This window comes from Lepisma saccharinum, chromosome 6, assembly GCF_977018435.1.
Source record: "Lepisma saccharinum chromosome 6, izLepSacc3.1, whole genome shotgun sequence".
Classification (NCBI taxonomy): Eukaryota; Metazoa; Arthropoda; class Insecta; order Zygentoma; family Lepismatidae; genus Lepisma; species Lepisma saccharinum.
In genome coordinates, this window is record NC_139234.1 from 28,765,533 (window position 1) to 28,787,173 (window position 21,641).

Sequence of the window (21,641 nt, forward strand, 5' to 3'; positions counted from 1 at the left end):
ATCCTTAAACCTTTAATAGGAAGGCACATTTACCTTAGAACTCTGTGTGTCCGCAACCAACAATTATAATTTTCATAAAGTCTAGTGAATCATCACATTTTTAACTTGTTTCCTAACTACATCAATTAAGACAATTCATTCAGCTTATGTACAAAGAAATCATGTGCTGCTCCTACGAACATACACGAACCATGAAAATATTAATAGAAATATAATTAAAATAACAAGATTTTAGTACATGTAAATATTTCTAGAAAACTGATAATTTAATATTCTTATAACTTGTGTAAATGCATGCGAGACCTGGGTATGTATAGATGTATGTGAGTGTGTGTGTGTGTGTGGGTGTGTACACTGACATTATATGTTACATTAATATTGCAATTCATAGCAATTTTGTGTTCTAATATCTTTATGTCTTTGGCAGGGAGGAGACTAAGGGCGACCCTGAATTTATCAAGGTAAGAAAAGTCATGCTTATATTTTACAAGCTTGAATACAGGAATTTTGAAACAATAGTAATAACATTGACTTAATGTGTGAAATACTTGCACATGGGCTAGAGAACTAATACAAATTAATAAGACATCCTTATAATTTGTGATATATTTTCATTTAATATAGTATGTTGTTAACATATTGTGGCTGGGTGCATATTACTCACTATATAATATAAACAACACTAAAAATAGCATAAAATTATTTTAAAAAACTACTTACGTAAGTGAGTATGCAATTGTTGAAGAATGACGTTTCAGGGTACAACTGCCCCCTTCATCAGGTTCACAATTCTTTCTAAGCACTAAAACATAATGCTGCGTTGCATACTCACTTACATAAGGAGTTTTTTAAAATAATTTTATACTATCTTTAGTATTGTTTATAGTATGTTGTTATAACTATCATTAGGAATGCAATAAGTACATATTTAAAAGAACTTGCGTTAAACTTGATAAGCATGTTTTAATGTCAGGATAAGTTCTTTCATTGTCATAATTCACAAAAATGCACATTTATGCAAATGATTTTTGAGTTTTTGGAAGTCATATTTTAAGATGCTTTCCTCTTATAACTTCTCATGTTTCACTGTCATGTCTCAGAAAACCTATCAAAAACCTGAACCAAATCCTGTTGCTTCCTGAGACTAAAGCAAAACATTTGATGTAAGATCTCATTCTCCATTCTGTGGCTACGTACAAGCTTGTTAAATTTTATAACCTTTCTTTATTTGTGTTTTTAACCTTACTATAAACAAAACTCCATGGAGCAAAGCCAACCAGGCAAAGTGGTTAGCACAACATGCCATGCCAGGGTTCCGGGTTTGAATTCCAGCCTGGCCATGGGTGTTCTTTGTGAGTGTCCCTTCATCAATTTCTTCATATAACCGCTCATCCTTGTAATCATGATTAGCCAAAAGTGGAAGAAAAGCAATGCTAAATAACATAAATCAAATCCAATCCATGGTGAAACAACCCTCTGAGGGCCAGGGTATGTGAAGTGGGATTTTTCTAGGGCTGAGTTAGATTCTGATGCCGATACTCTTACCGATTCCAACCAAAACCGATACCAATACTTGAAAATTGCAACAATTAAAATTTGTTCAAAATATTGATGTATCAATATACTTCTCCAATTACATGGATTAATTTAGCATGAAATTTGCTTTAGAATATTCAAGACTTTCATTAGAATATTAAAATAGATATTATGTAATCGTAAAATATAGCTTTTCATGCAAATTTGGTGGAAAATAAAAAAGAAAGAAAGTTTGAATTTTGCATAATTTCCAGGATAATTAAACTCTGCGAAAGTGTCATGTGGCATTTCTACATCGGCATCGGTATCGGCTCAGCCCTAGCTTTTTCATGAGGTAACACGTGGCTGATTTTGGAGACTGGAGTCTGGCTACATCTTCTTTTCAAGTAGCTCCTCAATTGTCAACAACCAAAATTTTGGGGGCTCTCACAGGGAATCGAACTTGAGATAGCTTGCACCAAATGCAAGCATACTAACCATTTGGCTATGTGGGAGCCCTTAGTAGTATGAATATGTCATTGATTTTCATTTAGGTTTTGTGAAATGAGAGAATAAAACTGTAGCTGCAATAAGCAAAGGGGATGAAATGAGGCTTTTTTAGCTTGTCGGTGCATTCTTTCCTACCTTCTAATGTATCCACAATTATTTTTTTAAAGGACATCTGAAGCAGGGGGTGGGGGGGGGGGGGCTTGTAGTTGAAATATGGATGAGTAAGTGTAGAAGATTGTATGTAATCTACCATTCCACTCTCCACATTCATTCTCTTCCAAGTATAATTAAATTTCAACTCTGTATAACTGTAAGGTATTCTAAGGGTTCTTTTATCCTCCTAGCGTCAAGAACAAAAAACTTCTGCCCTTGATGAACAGCTGAGGGAGTACATCGCAGAATGGAGGAAACAAAGAGCAAAGGAAGAAGATGATCTGAAGAAGTTGAAGGACAAGCAGGCAAAACGAAAGGTAAACATGCTTACAGAATAATAACGTACATCTAGTGAAGGAAATATTAACTCGTAGAAGTAATAATAATAATCAAGACATAAATAACATCAATTACACAAGTCACAAATAAACAAATTGTATTCCAGATTACATATTCTGTAACTAGAACCACCACTAGAATGAATATGCATTTAATTCCCTTTCTTCTGAAAAGGAGTTTCTTGCACATCCCATTCCTGAAATAAATAAATAGTTCAATTTCCTAATTCAAAGGAGCTTTTTCCAGTTCACATTAAGCACTGTGGAACTGATCATACTGAAAACTGAAACTGTGTTGCTGAATCTAACATTTAGAAATGAACCACTTTCATTAAAAAAAAAGAAAGAAATTCTAAAGGAATCTCAAAACAATGTTCATGTTTTTATATAAAAGGTAATAACTTCATTCATTCTACAAAAAAATAAAATAGAAAGTGCTCTGACATGTTACTCTAAAAGGGACATAATATTTGGAGTGCTATCTCTGTCTGTCTGTGTGTGCATGTGCACACACATATCTATTTATCTGTACATTACACCCACATAAATTCAGACATGGAACAATATACAAAAACTCAAAATAATAATTTATTTTTTTCAATTAAAATCTTAACAAAATTCAATTTTTTACAAAGATATAGAGGCACATATATTGTCAACACACACACACCCATCACATGAACCACTAGACATACAAATACACATGTATTTCAATAGATGTTTTATAAAAAACAATCATAAAAAGTAACATTAGGCATGCATTCCAATGAATTTTTACACTGAACTAATTATTACAGGTCACACGAGCTGAAGAGGAGAAGAAAATGGCAGAAAGGAAGAAGCAAGAGGAAGAGAGGAGGGTTCGTGAAGTTGAAGAGAAGAAACAACGTGAGATTGAAGAGAAAAGGAGACGATTAGAGGAAGCTGAGAGGAAGCGTCAAGCCATGATGCAAGCCATGAAGGTACAGAAACTTAGCTGTTACTTCTTCACCTTTTTTTCCTTTCATTTCATATTTGTATTTTATATAAGGCACAATGAATAGTAAAGAGTTTGAATAAAATTTCTGGAAAGAAAGCTTTGCAGGCCTTATAATACGTCCATTCAAGCAGTTGAAGTGTTTTTTTTTCCTTTCAAGAAATATGTTGACTGAATAATTTATTAATTGTCTGGAAAGTATTTACTTTCTGTACTGGTATTTTGATTGCGTCCTTCATGGCATGGTGCATGGCACAGTGAAAAGTGTTACTTTTTTCCTTTAGTATATGTATAATTAAAAATAAATAAAAATTCCCTTATAATCTTATAATTCAATTCATACCTTATGAATCCTTGATTTTAAAATCCATACCTTATGAATGACTCATATGCATCTCTTCTATTTAATTACTTTTAGGATCAGAAGAAACAACAGCAAGGCCCCAACTTTACCATTTCCAAGAAGGCTGATACTGGTGTAAGTAACAAATTTGAATACTAATATAGCCTGTAAGATTCTTACACTGCATATGCAGGTACTACACACATATTTCCACTTGAATTTTGTAAATATTAGTGAGGTAGACATGCACTGAGATAGAGATCAGTAAATTATCTTGTTACTAGAATATGTACAAATCCTCATTAATGACAAAATGTATGTACACTGTTCTAGATTCTTTTTATTTCATAAGAAATTTGCAGAAATTTTAACTTTGACAACTTTAAAATTAATATAATTTTCTATGAACCTATAATAAATTTAGGTGGTCCCTGCTACCATCCACTTGGGAACTTGTGGATGGTGGCAGGGGCCACTGAAATTAATAGAACCTTTAAAAGTAAGTCTTGCAGATAGAGTTAGTAATTCATTTACATTACTTATTACAAAACCACATCTTTTATTCCCCAAACATGAACCTCTATTAAGGTACTGCTTATCATTTTAGTTTAGCTCAGGCAGTGCAGCCTTGGAAAAAATAAAAACCAAGGAGCAGCTGCAAGAAGAGAAGAAGATTTCCCTTAGTTTCCGAATCAAACCTTTGGAAATTGATAACCTCAACGTGGAGAAACTGCGAGTCAAGGCCCAGGAACTCTGGGATCAAATTGTGAAGCTGGAGACAGAAAAGTATGACTTGGAAGAGAGGCAGAAAAGACAAGATTACGATGTGAGTACTTCTTTGTATTAAAGGGTGGTGATTACTAGGGAACCGATTTTAATGTGCGGCATCTTTCCAAAAATATAACTGTTTTTATACCGATTGTTTGAGATATGTATTTTAAGACATGAAATCAAGTAAAATGAACACACTTTGTTGCACCTTTTCGTGAGATTAGTACATTTATTCCCTTTTAACATCCTCTTTGATGCTTCAGCACCTTCTTCCATCCTTTTCTTTCATGTTTTGTTAAAAAATTGGACAGAAAAATAAATGATTTTCAATCTTCTTGAACAGCTACAGAAAATCATATCATCTCATTTTGTAGACCAGAACGATAGTTATAAAATGGTATAATGTAAATTATACCATGCTTACCATAAATTATATTTGCTACAGTGTTGAATGAGGAATGTGAAGGTAACTGGTTTAGACCTTAAGAAGGACATTTTATCAGTACCTTTTTTTTTGCACCTTTTTGAAAACATTTTCATAACTTTTTTCCCTTTCCTGACCATAATTTTGCACATTAAAATCCATTCCCTAGTGATTACATTAAAATTACAGTATGGTAAATAGTGATACAGAAAGAACCTTATTCTATTTTTTGTGTGACTATGCCTAATGAATTTTTTCTACTTTCTGGTGAGTGTTTCCTTTTTCTTTCCTTGAATTATATATATATATATATATATACTCTATGTGATCAGAAGTATCTGGACACCCACCTGAAAATAAAGTACAAGTTTTGGAAACCCTCCATCGGGAACACTGGCAGTCAACACGATGTTGGCCCACCTTTAGCCTTGATGACAGCGTTCACTCTCACATGCATACTTTCAATCAGGTGCCGGAAGGTTTCCCGAGGAATGGCAGCCCATTCCAAGCAGGATGCCAAAATGAGAAGAGGTATTGATGTGGATCGGTGTGGTCTAGCACAAAGTCGGCATTCCAAAACATCTCAGAGATGTTTTATGGGATTAAAATCAGGACTCTACGCAGGCAAATCCATTAGTGGAATGTTGTTGTCATCAAACCACTCCCCCACAAGCCCTGCAGTATGGACAGGTGCTCGGTAGTGTTGAAATACACAATGGTCATCCCTGAACTGGTCTTCGACGGTAGGCAGCATGAAAGCTGTTAAAATGTCAACATAAGCTTGTGCCGTGACATTGCCATGTAAAGCAACAAGGGGGCCAAGCCACCTCCAGGAGAAACATGACCACACTGTAGCTCCACCACCTTCGAATTTCACTGTCGGCACTATACAGGCTGGTAGATGTCGTTCACCAGGCATTCGCAACACCCACACCCTACCATCGGATCGCCACATTGTGTACTATAATTCATCGCTCCACACAACGGTTTTCCACTGTTCTACGGTCCAGTTTCGATGCTCCTTGCACCACACGAGGCAGTGTTTGGCATTTGTCTGTGTGATGTTTGACTTATGGGCACCTGCTCGGCCATGGAAACCAAGTTGCCGCACCTTGCGCCAAACAGTAATGGTGCTTGGAGTAGATCCTGATGCAGTTCGGAATTCCTGTGTGATGGTGGCGATGGATGATTGACGATAATGCTGTACGACCCTCTTCAACACTCGATGGTCTCTGGAAGTCAACATGGGAGGTTGGCCTGCACACTTTTGGGTTGTACACATCCCTTCACTATAACATTGGAAACAGTGGACAGAAACAGTGGACAGAGGGATGTTTAGGAGGGTGGAAATCTCACACACAGACTTCCTACACAAGTGGCACCCAACCAACTGACCATATTGAAAGTCTGTGAGTTCCTCAGACCATCCCATACTGCTGTCTCACACTGTCTGCAGACTACTGAGTTCGCTCACTATGTGTTCCACGGGGTAGATGGCAGTACTGTCTCACTCTCTATGATAAACACACGTTTAGTGGTGTGTCCAGATACTTTTGATCACATAGAGTATATGTATATACATACATAGATACACACAACACACACACGGGTGAGTTGATCATGGTTTTATGTTTAAATTTTTGCCGCTCTTAAATATATCATCATGCTCCTAAAAATGCTTGTTTCTTTTTAAGAGTGTCAATATTGTCAATTCCCCTGTATATGGGGCAAGTTGACTACATGTGCAGGGTCATTTGATAACATGAGTAATTCTTATGTTAGCAACAGGTGTTGCACACTCTTCTTTGGTAGGAATAAAATCCACTTTGTCAACTCACCCCTATGAGCAACAGAGGTGAGTCATCTATACGGCAAACGCTTTTAGAAGGAACATGAGTTCGGCCAATACACAGCCAGTGCTACTGCGCTGTTGCCAAACTAACTGCTAGCGCAAGGGAAGGACAGAAGATTCGCGATGTGTCAATTAATTTCATAATGCATGCACAGTATATATGAGTGAAATAATATAGTGAATATTTCTACACAGCATTATAATATCATACGCGTATCGCTGTAGCATATACGAGAAACCCATACCTGAAAGAAGCTTGAAGGTATTTATTGTAGAGGAACTGCCAGGTCATCCATTATCACCACTTTTGTCGTGTTCCTCGGTCTCCGTGTGTTCCTCGGTCTCCGTGTCACTCATTTAACTCATTTCCGATTCACTCTCCTGGAGGTTAATGATTAGATTTTGCACCCTTGGTGCCTGTACTACTGGTGATAGATTTCGAGACTGACATTATTTAAAATAAAAATAACACACGAAAGGGCTGTATTTAATCTTTTCACAAACTGTTCTTCGTGGCGCACGAGTGAACGATAAGCGAATAATTTTACACCGGCCTTGCTACGAAAACGCTGAACTCAAACTGACCCAGACTTTCAATGTTCGAGAACGCCCAGAACAATGAAGGGTCATTGTTTATATCGAGACGAATTTAACACCCACCGTTTTACCTAGACACAACAACTCAGCTGCGTCAACACGGTGGCAACGAGAAAAACAGACTGAAGGAAATGAAAGGTGATGTTTCCCTTGTTTCTTCAAGGACCGATAACTCCGTCTGTAGGCGACGGAAATTCATGGGACTTGGACAGTCAGGTTCAAAATGTCTTGCCCCATCTTATCATGAACCTTAAAGTGGCGAGTTTTATGAAAACTTCTTGCGCGCAAGAAAAGTACAGAACGCGGCTTTTAACTTCCGCGCCGCAGTCTCCTAACTGTACAACGTTGCACTCCTGCCATTGGCTGATCGCCACGCACACCCTCTACATGGCCCCGCCCGATATCGCTTCTAAAAGCGTGCATCATATAGTCATCAGGAGATGTAGCGATGACAAGACAAAATAATAAGAATATTGCATTTTAAATATTTTAGAAAAGAAGTAAAAAATAAGTCAGAATATTCACATATATGTGTGAAATTAGTCACATGACACCTTGAAACATCTAGAAATAATGCAAGAGATTCAGTAAGTTTAGTGCATCGAAATGAGAGCCCAGTGCCACTCCCATGCCCAACCCTCTCACTGCATTTCCTGCTGAGTACAATGGTGTTACCCAGACCAGATCAGCACAGAATTGTGTGAATCTCTTCTACTATGTTCGGTAGCTCAGTTCGGTTGATCTCAGCAGACAACCTACACTAAAGCAACGTACATAGTCCCCCCTCTAGAAGTCTGGTCATAACAGGTATTTTTCTCATCCAGGTGCTTACAACCATAGCAGGGTTTCTCTGGCATCATCAAGATTAAACTTCTTCTGAGTGTCAAACTATGTCCAGCATTGTAAAGCATGCAATGGTCTTGTTTATAAAAGAAAAAAAACATATTGAGTGATATGAAATCTGTGTGATAGGCCCTTCATTACCAAAACCAATGTAGAAGCTTGACTTAACATGACTTGAGATTTTGAAGTATCAAGTAAGCCCCGTGTGAAAGTCTCAATGATGTTCTTGTTTATCTTTCTTGCAACAATTGACGGCGGACTATAAAGGTTCTTACCTTTAAGTGCAACAATTGAGGTGTTTGCAATTCAGTTTCAGACCCGGGGAGAAATGAAAAAATGGGAATTGTTGCTTTTTCGTGCTCAATTTAAGTAGTGTGGTCTCAAAACTATTTTCATCCAAGTTTATCTTTTTAGTGTTATTAGCAGTATTATTAAAGTTAATAACACTATATAAACTGACAATTCACAAAAGCAATATCAACAAGAAAATAAAAGAAAATAACATGCTGTCCTGTAGCCTGTATGTTTACTTTGTAATTCGTGCATGTCAATTTGTTATATTTAATTACAGGAAGAATAGAAATTAATCAGATTTCATAATTCTCATTGTATGGGATAGCATAAATTGTCTTTTGTAGTTGTAAGGTCTATGGTACTGCAGTGAGCTTTTACACTGAACAGGCAATGATGTTGGCATTTACCATGGAGAAATATTGCCCCCCCCCTCCTTCCTCTCCCTGATTGAAAGATCGACCTTGACGTTTGGCAAGTCTTGCGAGGACTACCTAAAACATCACGCTTCGCCACTGATGAGCAACTCAGCCTGGTCTCCCCTATGTACTGTTAGAAAGTAATAAATGTTCAAAATATAAGCTAGTTTGTTTAATTAGCAGTATATTATTAAGAATTTAATTTCACATACTACCAAAGCACTGGAGCCACAGTGGTCCAGGTGGCAGGGTATTTGACTGGCACATGGGAGACCTGGTTTCGATTCCCAGAGTGGGTTATATCAGGTTAGAATCTTTTCAGACCATGCTCCTGCATAAGGTGGTTCAAGGGTTCACCTAGCCTCCAAAAAAATCGGGTACCTGGGGGCAACCCTGGGAGATAAAAGCAAAAAGGTAAGAGCATGGTACTGATCATATCACCTCCACAGTGGCTGACAGCATAAACAGGTGCACCCCTCCCCCTTTGCCCTTCATGAGACTGCATGTTCCTTTGCAATGTGCAGGGGAAATCAGGAACCAAAGAATTAATTTAATACATTTTTATTAATTATATTGATTTGTTCCACGTTTTTGTAATAGGTGCAACTATCAAATTGTAATTTAGTACATGATGTGTGAAAAAAGTACACAAAATTGTGCCCAAATAATTGATTTTGTGTTAATATCTATACATTATAGCTAGACCTCGGATTTTAGGTTAACCTATTTTTCCTTTACAGGTATGTAAGAAAATAAAAAGTTATGTCAGCGTTTCATTAAAAAATGCAACAACTGATGAAGTTCTATATTGCCAAAAAAAACTATTTTGCTTGTTAGAACCTATTTTAGGTTTATTCAACTAAATCAAGCCCTTTTTTAGGTTTTTATACATTTTTAAAGGTTTTTCAGGATTTTTATGTCACACAGAGGCATTTGCTTTGATTGGTCATGAAAAAATTCAATGACGAATGTGTTTGAAACATTCTCTCTGCCATTTTCCCTTCCTCCAAGTCCATTGTGATTTTTCAAAGCAAAATGTCTGGTGGCTCTGTTACCTGTACAATCCAAAGTGGTCTGATCTGTGTGGTCTTACTCACTTTCACGTCACTTCGGTGCTTTGTGGCATTCACGCCTTGCAAAATAACATTTCAGCATTGGAGTTTGCATCACTATGTTTCTGTTGAAAGATTATTTTCAGCATATACGATGATCCCCACAGACAAAATTGCAGTTTGACTGTGGATAACATGAAAAAAGATTGTTGCCTAACTATAAGGCGAAGAGTGGATTTCAATAGCAAATATCCAATGGTAAGTTCTGCCATCGCCGTAGGGTTAGGCAACACACATAATGATAAGCAAGATAGTGCATATTTCAGGATATAGATGTCCCATTTTCATTGCCGGTGACTATACCTAATCAGCATTTTTCAGCACTTTTGAACTATTTTAAGTTTTTTTTAACCTACTTCAGGATTTTCCGAGCCTAACTTATGATTTTTAGGACCTATTTCAGGATTTTTAGAACCTATTTTAGTTTTTTTTAACCTATTTTAGGATTTTTAGAGCCTATTTTAGGAACCTAAAAACACACTTTTTAGAACCTAAAAATCCGAGGTCTAGTTATAGCTAACAGATGTTAGTTGAACATATGACATTGGTATCACCATATTTTGCCTTCAATTGCACAAATAATCACATTTATTTGGTGTAATATACCAGCGTTGTAGGAACAAATATGCATACCATGTTCTTACCTTTCATATATATTTTGGATCATAAGCTAAATACTACTTTAGTTCACAGTATGTTTATTATAGCATAATAGCCTTTTCTTAATTATAAAAAAAATTACATTTTTAATGCATGCCTTCATGTTCTTACAGCTTAAGGAGCTGAAGGAAAGACAGAAGCAACAACTTAGACACAAGGCCATGAAGAAGGGTCTGGACCCTGAGTAAGTGCATTTAGAAAACAAATTAACTAATTACAATAAAGCCTATAATCATTTTGCATATCTTAATGTACCTTGAAACTTTTCATTCCTATTTCTCAACAGTTTAGGTGAAACAAATACACATCTTCCGGGATGTATAGCACCTATTCATATAAGAATTCACAAATCAAAATTTGGCCTTCAGATTCCAAACCTGTAATTTCAACAGTTCAAATTTTATTTTCAAGTGAAAAATCTAAATTTGTACATTATTGTATGTGCAGTCTGGCTTTTCCATTTGTTTTCCTCTTAAATTGTGACATGTTGGGGATATTTTATTAACAAATGTCAAGAACCGAAAATTACATTCAGAAGAAAAAAAAATATGCATCAATTTGAGTTAAAATAACTGCTATTTCTGTGTGCTATGTATTTTTATTAAATACAACATATTTTTACTTGTAAAAAAATAGCAAAGCTTATAAAATACATTTTAATTATCATCAATTCTGGTGAGACTCTGTTCCCATTCACAAACTATTCTTTGTTTGTGTCCAGCAAATCCTTTAAGTATCAATGTTCCAATATTGATGACTTGAGGTCGCTCACCAGATATCACTTGTGTTTCTATCGCTGGAGTTCAATGTTTACTTCTTAATGTTCTACTCTGTTTTTCTCCACGAGGTTGAGTCATTTTGAGAAAGTTGATCTTTAACTAGTACTATTTTGTTGTTCTTAACAAGCAAGTGAATTTTATGCCATAAAAAACTCAAGTTTCTAACCATCCTTTTTAAAAACTTTCTTTTCAGGGCTCTGACTGGCAAGTACCCAGTAAGTATTTTCTATTTTTTGTTTATTTAATGTAAATGATCTTCACATAGAAAGTTTCCTATCTTATTTAAAATCAATAAACATCAGCATTATTGTGATCATTAACTATGTTATACGCTGTGAAAGTTTGTTTGTGTTGTAGAGTGACACCCTGTGTGTGCGTATATAATATTACACAGTGTATATGTATATCAGTGGTGTGCCTTTGGCACAGCATTCCTAAAAAAAAAATAACGTCAAAGGCAGGAAAAGTTGGCAAAATGAGGGATGACTACTAAAAAGATGTACGTAACCCCCTTTTGATCGATTGATTTGATGTTTTAAGTCCACTTTATGCATAGTAAGGCTAATTGGGACTGGTCTACAGTTTAAAGTGGGATCCGAACCACTATGTGCCTCCACCAGGTATCGAACCTGGGACCCCTTGATTACAAGGCGACGATGCTACCACTATGGCATCGGGGAGCCCCACCCCCTGGAAATCCTTAGCACACCACTAATGTATATGTATAATGTATGTTAAAATCAATAAGTTGTTTTCTTAATTTGTACAAATTTGAACAATAGCTAACAAATTAAGTGAAAAATGCACACTCAACCAGGACTTGAACATGGATCATTGCTCCACCAAATGAGCTACAGACTCAACTTTGACTTTCATTTTTTTCACTGTTTCCTCTATTACCTGCATGTAATTGTCTCTGTCAGTAGTACTGCAATAACATCTGTTGCCTTGAATGATGTCTACAGTGCCATGTGTCCTGTGTGTGTGCCAAATCACAAGGTGATATACAGCTGTAAGCTGGGAGATTCTAGACACCATCGACTTCACCAGTGTTTCAAAGGCAACAAATCTTATTGAAGTAGCACTGACAGAGCTCTACACAGGAAAAATAGCAGAAAATGAAAAATTACGTTAAGTCAGGGTGGCTCAGTAGGTAGAGCAATAGCACGGAGCTGGGTTCGAGTCCTGATTGAGTCTGCATTTTATGCTTAAAATTCTTTGAAGTACATCTCCTGTGTGTGTCAAATCATAATGTAATAGCTAACAATGTGTACAGAATTTGATGAATACATATGATAAAATCACATGATAAAATTATAAATGGCATGATGATAGCAAGCTTCTGAAATTTGTCAATGTATTGTCTGAAATTTGTCAATGTATTGGAGATTTTATATCTATGTCACCGAGACTGTAAGAAAGGAAAATGGCATCAGTAACACTTGCCTAAACTGTTTTCAGTTTTTCAAGAGTTAAGACAATACTCATTACTTACCTCTTTCCCTCAATCATGTAGACAGGGCCGCTGTTAGGGGTGTGTGGCACGTGCCACTGCACAGGGCCTCGTGCTTTGAGGGGCCTCGCGCTTCGAGATATTTATATAGTAATATTATTGCATCATCTATTCACATTCATTTCTCATGAAAAAATAATCACATTAGACTAGACAAAAGAAAATAAATCTACATTACCAATACAGCTTCATTTGTAATCAGCATTCACACTGTAGAAAAGGAAACCGAAATCAAAAACAGGTACAGTGAACCTGTGTGAAAAGAAAATTTCAGAACTAACACAGTCGAGTTTCTTGTTAGTGATCCTAACCTTCTACCGATTCCCTGTCATAAACTCTGGGTGCGTTCCAAAAGTCTTAACAAAAACGAATTCAACAAAGATAACTGGGCTCGTACAACTTTCGGAACGGGCCCTCTATTGTTCGACAGTGTGTTGTGTTGTGATTCTTTGAGGTGAAACCGAACGCCCTGACCCCAAATTTGAGGATGTGGAATTTATGATGTAGGTAAATTGAGAACAGATGTCAATAAGAGGATAGACCGTAGCAGGAAACTTGTCCCGGTCGGCATGTTGCCTTTTGTGTGAAACGGATCCGCATAAATAGAAATAAATATTTGGAGATACTTATTTTCACTTCCTTGAAACCCAGAGAAACTGGCATTCTTCTATCAAAATATTTGGGGGTGAATTTTTATCTTAAATGATATAAAATTCAACATATTTAATATTGTAAGCAGATTTCGCAGATTTTACCACTATGCCAATGAACCAAAAAGGCTAACCTCGGGGTGGTATCTGAAGAGTCGATGTTGGCTTTAGTGTAGAATTTTCCGAGGAATTGAAGGTATGTACATTTTTATTTTTCAAAGTATAAGGGCCTCGCAGTTATAGTACGCACAGGGCATCGCGTTTTCTAACAGCGGCCCTGCCTGTAGATACTGGTGATGATGATGCGAGCTGTCTGAAATGTTGATAGGTTTTTGAAGCTCATCAGTGTGCTGTTCATGTTTGTGTTTTAATACTGTTTTGCAACACATCAACATGCCATGTTTGTTTTAAGTCTGTGCAATTAATTAAACATAATAAAAACTTCCTAACTGCACACATTACTTCATCATATTATAACCACTAAAAAAAAGTATAAATAGAGTACTTAGACGATGGTGCTTCTACGATCTCTTGTCAATGTTTAAAAAATTATCACATCTTCTTTCTCAAGGTGAAGTTCTTGTATTATGTTTTCACTTCATGCGGATGATGATTTCAAATGCAAGCTTGACAAGGCATACTGTGTCATTGCTCTATCAACTGACATTGATTTTTTTTCCTTTGTATAAATTATGTCAACCAGTAGTGTTGTTGGTAAAGCAATGGCCAAAGACCCAGGTTCGAGTCCTGGATCAGCTTTAAAATGATGCTTTGTGGGAGGTGTTGTTTTAAGTTCACTTTATGCACAGAAAGGCTAATCGGAACTGGACCTACAGGTTAAAGTGGGATCCAAACCTCTATGTGCCTCCATCGGGTTTTAAAATGATGCATCTCAGCTGATATCATCATCAGAGAACTGTGTATTATGTGAACAACAAGTACTTCACCTTAATACAGGAAATGTGAGGATTTGAAATATTTGCAACAACACATGTTGGAAGCTCCATCTTACAAGCACTGCCTTGATACTTTTTAGTGTTTGTGCAATTAGATATTATACAATACCACTGCTTATATCACACAGCACAACTTTAGGAAAGTTAAGTCAGAAATTATGTTCAATTTGGTTTACTTAGCAATAACAACACATTCATTTATTAAGTTATAATAATTACATTACTTTCCCATTTGCAGCCCAAGATCCAAGTAGCCTCAAAGTATGAACGTCGTGTTGACACAAGGTCTTATGATGACAAGAAGAAACTGTTTGAGGGTGTATGTATTAAAAATATTAGTCTATAATTTAATTCCAGTTATGTAATTGAAGTAGTAGAGCAGTTTTAGGCATCGAAATGCAAGTCTAAGATATCTAAGAAAGTAGTATTTTTTGAGAAAGTAAAGAAGATAATGCATGATTAAAATATATTTTTTAGTTCAATTTTGTTTACATAAATTAAAATTCATTACTCATTAAATGGTTAATTGTTAGTTTTAATTACTACTATATTTTTCATTAATTAAAAGTTTTTCAAAAATATTATTAAAAAATGATATATACTGAATTATGTTTTATGTTCAAGAACTTTTTTGTGTACAAGTTTTGTGTTTTTCTTTTTCAGTTTTTATTAGCAGAAGATTATATTTTCCTGACAATATGAAGTATAGAATACTATATATATGAGGAACATATAAAAAACAAGAAGTAATTAACATAATAGATAAAAATGATTAAAGAGAAATCCAAATCTTGCAACTTTTGTGACATACAATTAGCATAATTGATTCAACATTAAACAACAACTTAAAAAGTATCGTAAACTGGGTTGAATTTGGTAAGGTCAGAATAAAGTCATGTTGGGTTTCAAAGCTTTCTGCATTCCATTTTGAGAATAAAACTGATGTTCAATTGATTGTTATCAGTGCTTAAGTGTGAAGTTTATTTTTAAGTCCACCTTATGCACAGATAGGCTAATTGGGACTGAACCTACAGTTTAAAGTCGGATCCGAACCACTATTTGCCTCCACCAGATATTGAACATGGGATACCCTAATTACAAGGCAATGACGTTACCACTATGCCATCGAGGAGGCCTGTTATCATAACCCTCTGACACTGAATTATGGGATAAAAATTTACACACTTCTAGGCAAATGAGACCATGAGATTATGTCATGTTTTGCAAATTTCTTCAATATGTATGACATTCCATAACTATAATGTTTGGTAATATGTTCCTAGACTGGGAGAACTCAAGTAGTCAACACAATATTTTGCACTGGTGTTCTACTTTTTTGAGAAGCCAGGACAAATTGTTCCTTCACTACCACTAGATAATTTATCTTATCTCTCCAGCCTATACAAGTGCATTCACTGCACATGCACAACAGACTGATGCAACATGATGTAGAAAAATGGCCCATTTCAAAATGCAACATTGGTGGTGGTGTCTGGCATGTGCAGCATGTCATGCCACTCCAGTGAAAATTTATTTCGTAAGGTTCATTCTCAGGTGACATGTCACTCAGATGCCATGGAGGTTCCCACTTCAGTGATGAAGCTTCCTAAAGTTGCAAGGTTTGGAAAATATCCTACCTGCTGGTTAATAAATTTCAATATAATATTTATTCAGTGTGTCTTTTCAATGTCTTGTGTCCTCACAGGGTTTCAACACTCTTACTTCAGAGTCACAAGAGAAAGTGTGGAAAGACAAGTATGACCAATTTTCAAACAGAAGCAAGAGTGAGTATTCTCGAGAAATGTTTTGGAAGAAGTGGAAATACCAAATAATCTGTTTCTTCAAAATGGGCTCTAAGACAAACCCTGTATGAACCTATAGTTTCTACAAGAGAACTACATATGTACATTTTTTCCCCAGTTATATCAATGTCCTAGTATGACAAAACCTTGTATATCTTTTCGCAATGAATTTACTACCATCAATAAAAAAAAGCTTATGGCTTTCTGTTTTCACTTTAAAAAAAACTAAAGGCAGTAATAAGATTTACAATTTACAATTACAGTTCTAATTCCAATCTGCTAAAAAATCAACAGAAATTCTAACAGAACTAGATATCTGAAGTAACTAATTGGAAAGTTAGTGAAAAATGATGCGTCAACCAGGGGTTTAAACTGAGGTTCTTGCTCAAACAAGCCAATCTCCAACCCCTTCCCTCTATGTACCTTATTTATCAAACAACACATGAGACGTTACTGTTCCACTGTCGAATTTACCCAAACCATAACTTGACTATTTATAATGAAGTGTTTCATTTTCAAATCACTGTCCATGTTCACTCCACCCAAGAGAATTATGATAAAAATATGGTAACAGCTATGAAAGGATATACTTGGAAATTGTTTTGTTTATAATCATACTAACACCCCAAATACCTAAATGTTTAGCTCTAATATGTCGTGTGCTACTTCCTCAGGGCTTAGAGCAACAGGGCAAAGATAGTGTGGATCGGCAATGGACAGATAAAACCGAACAGTTTCAACAACGTCAGAGATGTAAGTTATCTGTAGAGTTTGTGTCGTAGAGCATTTAAAACAATCTCTTCAGAAACACACTTTTCTCAAACAAAACTCACATGAACATTTGTAGACAATCTCTTGATACATAATTTTCATACCTAAATAAGCTTCACTGATGTAATGTGTGTGACGCAATATGTTTTACAAACTTGGCAAGAATTTCTAGCTAATGAGCTTATATTCTATATCATAATTTGTCTCTCTTTCCAATGTTAAAAAAATACTCATATCTTTTTACATGCTGCATATTCACCTCTAGCTCTCTATGCAATACTTGTTCTTTTTTTACAAAAACGATTCTGCTTTATTAATTTTCCCTTTTCTCTGGAAACTGTATTACTTAACATACTTTGTATAACAGGCAGTTTTTGTTGTGACAAAATTGTTGTGTATTGCAAAATAAATTTATGTATCGCTTCATGAATTGCATAGAGAATTTTTCTCACAAATAATGCAATTATGGGAAAGCATATTTACTGTGCTCAGTGGAAAAAACAATCGTTTCAGTGAAGTATAGGTATTATTGTTAAAGGTACTGTTTCTGTACAAATGACAACACCCACTGAAATTGAAATGAATTTAAACCTAATACAGCTATACTTTTATGAAAAAATACTTTACTCAAATAAACTGTACAAGAATACTCCAAAACATGACAAGAAAACAAGCATTTGTGTAGGTTTACATGAAATAAGAGAGTAACTGAAATTTACAATCATAAAACAACACTACAAGGAGGCAAAAAAACAAGCATGCTTGTTGCAGCAGAAGTAAATGTAGGCAAGTAATTTTGCATCAAGCAATCGAGCTGCTTGGCATTGTAGAGATCCTCGAGGATAAAGGCTGGTAAAGTATTTTGAAGCTATATTTAATTCTTTATTGTACTTTACATCCTTTGTGCTTTTACTAATCTTGGCTTAATAAAGAAAGGCATGAATTGTTTTTAAGTGATTTACTAACAATGATGTACTACTAATGAAACTATTACTTATGTGTCTGAATTATACTGATAAGTATTCTTGGGTGAGTTTTCATATTTATTGTTACCCGAGTTCATGTAATTTTTTACACACTATTAAAAATTTTCAACAATTCTTAATGACTGTGAATGCAAAACAAACGGAGAAAGAAAGCAAATTTTACATGCTTTATTTTTAGTGCCACTATTTCAGATATATTTTGGAGGGTTTGAAACCCCACAGCCCACTTCGAAGCACACATTTGATCCCCAGCATAATTAGACTGCACAAAAGTATTACTTGACATTTTTTTGGACCTTCCAAAACATGTGGACTCCAGAAAAGAATCATCCAGTAACAGTGATAAAATTTGAACCAACAGCACTAGTATCAGCCAATACCAACACATCAGTACCCACTCTGTCCTAATTTTTATTTTTTACTATTAGCACACTGCTAAATTAAAATATTTTTTTAAAAAAGGCTCTATACGAAGAGAAATGTGCTGAAACTTACATCTATAATTCCAAGTAAAATCATGGTCACCAATTACTTGCATACAAAACACTATACTGCTAGTTTTGTATGCAAGCTTAATTGAGCCATTAATCACATGAGTAATATCCGACCTCCTATTATTTCAAGGAAAAAGTATCTTATACATGCTTCAATTTAACTAAAATTGTAGAATAAAAACGCACTATCATTAACTTATAGGAATAGATAAGTATAGTGCATTGTAATGTAGCAGTTTAGTATTTGTTTTCACTGTGTAATCAGTTGCTTTGCTTTGTTGCTTCAATTTAAAATTACTATATTCAACAGCCAAAACAAACAATACTGAATAAGAAAGAAAAGAGAACATATTTTTGTTTAACCAGACAACCGTGACAATTGAAGTCACAGTTCACTGATAAGAAGATTTTCACAATTGTGTACATCATCACATGCATTTTATCTTAATGAAAAAATATACTTGCATTAAACATTTGATTCCTAGTTGTTTTCCCTATCAACGAAGCTGTCATATTTTCACTCAATAATAGACATAACTGTATTAAGACATGGTAAAAATAAGGCACAAAGGAATGACTGAGGTTAGCTATGTTGATCCAACATCTACAACTACTTTTATCCTTTCTACTATTTTATGTTTGAAAAACTCAACTCAATGAATATTATGTCAGAGTTCCAAATAGTTCTCTTTCTTTCTTCTGCTTCGTTACATGTTTTTGTTTATGTTATTATATTTGATTGTTGTCAACAATTGAGTAGATGGAAAAAAAATGACAGTCATACTTGCATTCTCTCAAACTTCTAATAAAAGTGTCTTTTTCTGTATTACTCCTTTTATACCTATTTTATAATCTTCATATATTCACAAGCCGGACCCTGTGGCCGAGTGGTTACCACATCGCACTGCGATGCCAAGGGTCCCAGGTTCGAATCCCGCTCGGGCTTGGTTGTTTGTGAATGTTTATTCATCAATTTCATCACTCATACCCATCTTCGCAAATTAGCCAAGAGGCACAAAACGCGAAGTAAAATAAACTAAATCAATCAATCAATCATATATTCACAAATCTTAAAAACAAATATTTTAAGGAAATTTATAACTTATTCCGTTACTTATCAATCATTAGAATTCACAAAGGCTGATAAAAACTAAAAGTAGGGAATCACTAAACATGACTAGTACATTATTATTATTACTGCATTAATGTATGAACTTCGTTATCTGCTTCACTAAATTATTAGCAAAAATGCATCCCAGAGATAAAAATAATGTAACTAATTATTAGTTAAAGGAACACCTTGTGTAAATTATAATAATTTTATATTTCCTTGTAAAGTGCCATTATTAGTGATATTTTGATTGCTCTTATGACTACCACTTTCATGCCTATTTCTTGTACATTACATCAAAAAAAAATTATTGTTCATTAATAATTCTCATAGAATATACACAAAAAAGGGTTACTGGAGTAATTAGCATGATCAAAAAACCTGTATATTTCAAGTCCCTTCTATAGTCAGACATGCATGCAAACACTTCATTCACTTCTCTACAATATGGCATTTTGCCTACTGATTTATATCCAAATGTATAATGCTCCTTTAATCATTTTTGTATATTATCCGGAAGCAGACCTAGAATTAGGAGGTTAGGTGTTTTGTTCAGAGTAAAACATGGTCCCCACTTTCTAAATTGTAATTTTCACGTGCCTTGTATGAGCTTTCATATGCTGTCCCAGAAAGTTTGCATCCTGGGCATTTGTAAATATAAAATATAAATATAAGCCTGCTGGGAAGTGAGACAGGTTTTTCACTGAGCAAACTAGGATTGTATTATCTACATAATGTTAAGGTTAATATAATATGTTGTTAGCGAGTTCTCACATAGTTTTAGTCTTTAGCCTGAGAACGAAGTTCAAAATACAAATACTAATAAAAAATCATGAGAACTGAAAGCTCCTTGTAAAGAAATAGCAGAAGTGGCAGGGCTTGACATGTAGACCTTGCCTATTCAACAAAAAGTCCTGTGGCAGGCCTAGGTCCCAAAGAGATGTGTGCAAGAGTCAATATTCTTGAGGTTTGCTTTTGGTGTTGTCTAAATGTGACTGAAAAGAGGCTTACGGTACCATGGAGCTATTGCAAACATCTGGACAAAAGCAAACAAAATTTTAATTCACTAGAATTCTAAACAGATGTCTGGAAATTTTCGAATTTTTGAAATTGACTTTGCAATAGCAGGCCAAAGGTCCAGTGCAACCTTAATGTGTATGAAGTATTTTTGCTGTGTGTTGCATGTTTGTCAATGCTCTAAACTGTATTATACCTTCTGCAGCCAAATTGCCTAAGTGGTTTGGAGAGAGGCCAGGCAAGAAGAAGGGTGACCCAGAGACTCCTGAGGAGGAGGAGACCAAGATAGCTGAAGACGATGATGAGCCATTGCCCCCACCACCTGAGTTTGGACTGGAGGAGGAAGTTGCTGAGGAAGAAGAAGAGGAGGAGGAGGAGGAGGAAGAAGAAGAAGAGGAGGAAGAGTAAAAGTAAGAAAATCACAAATGTGTCAATTTATCATTAACATATCAGGCTATGCAGAAAGTAAGTTCTGTTAGGTTTGAAAAAAAAAAGGTCACACATACTTGTTACAAATTTATTACGGTCAGAAAAAGGTATATATGTCAGTACAATTGCCAATGTGATGCAAATTGAACCTCCACCCAGCGGAAAAAAAAACAGGTAAGCAAGCAAAGTCCCAAAGTTAAGTGTTAATAATAATAATAATACACTAGATCAGTGCTTTTTTTTTGGCGGTAGACAATGGTATGCTGTACCACAGGTAGAGATTAGTGGCATAGATTAGAGGGGGAGGGCCAGTTGCCCCCCACTTTTCG

General features: G+C 35.4%; 1 protein-coding gene across 2 annotated transcripts in view; it reads left to right on the forward strand.

Moving 5' to 3' along the window:
- Nucleotides 1–21,641, forward strand: part of up (Troponin T, skeletal muscle) — a 30,790-nt gene that overhangs the window by 6,207 nt on the left and 2,942 nt on the right. The window contains exons 2-11 of one of the 2 annotated variants that reach the window (XM_083123695.1): nt 428–461; nt 2,370–2,495; nt 3,314–3,478; nt 3,911–3,970; nt 4,443–4,661; nt 10,918–10,988; nt 11,777–11,798; nt 14,941–15,021; nt 17,179–17,257; nt 21,089–21,293. In XM_083123695.1, the coding sequence (XP_082979821.1) occupies nt 3,341–3,478; nt 3,911–3,970; nt 4,443–4,661; nt 10,918–10,988; nt 11,777–11,798; nt 14,941–15,021; nt 17,179–17,257; nt 21,089–21,291 (873 nt within the window). In that variant the 5' untranslated portion in view covers nt 428–461; nt 2,370–2,495; nt 3,314–3,340 and the 3' untranslated portion in view covers nt 21,292–21,293. Of the gene's footprint in view, nt 1–427; nt 462–2,369; nt 2,496–3,313; nt 3,479–3,910; nt 3,971–4,442; nt 4,662–10,917; nt 10,989–11,776; nt 11,799–14,940; nt 15,022–16,407; nt 16,487–17,178; nt 17,258–21,088; nt 21,294–21,641 lie in introns of both variants that reach the window. The other variant, XM_083123694.1, reaches the window with a different exon arrangement.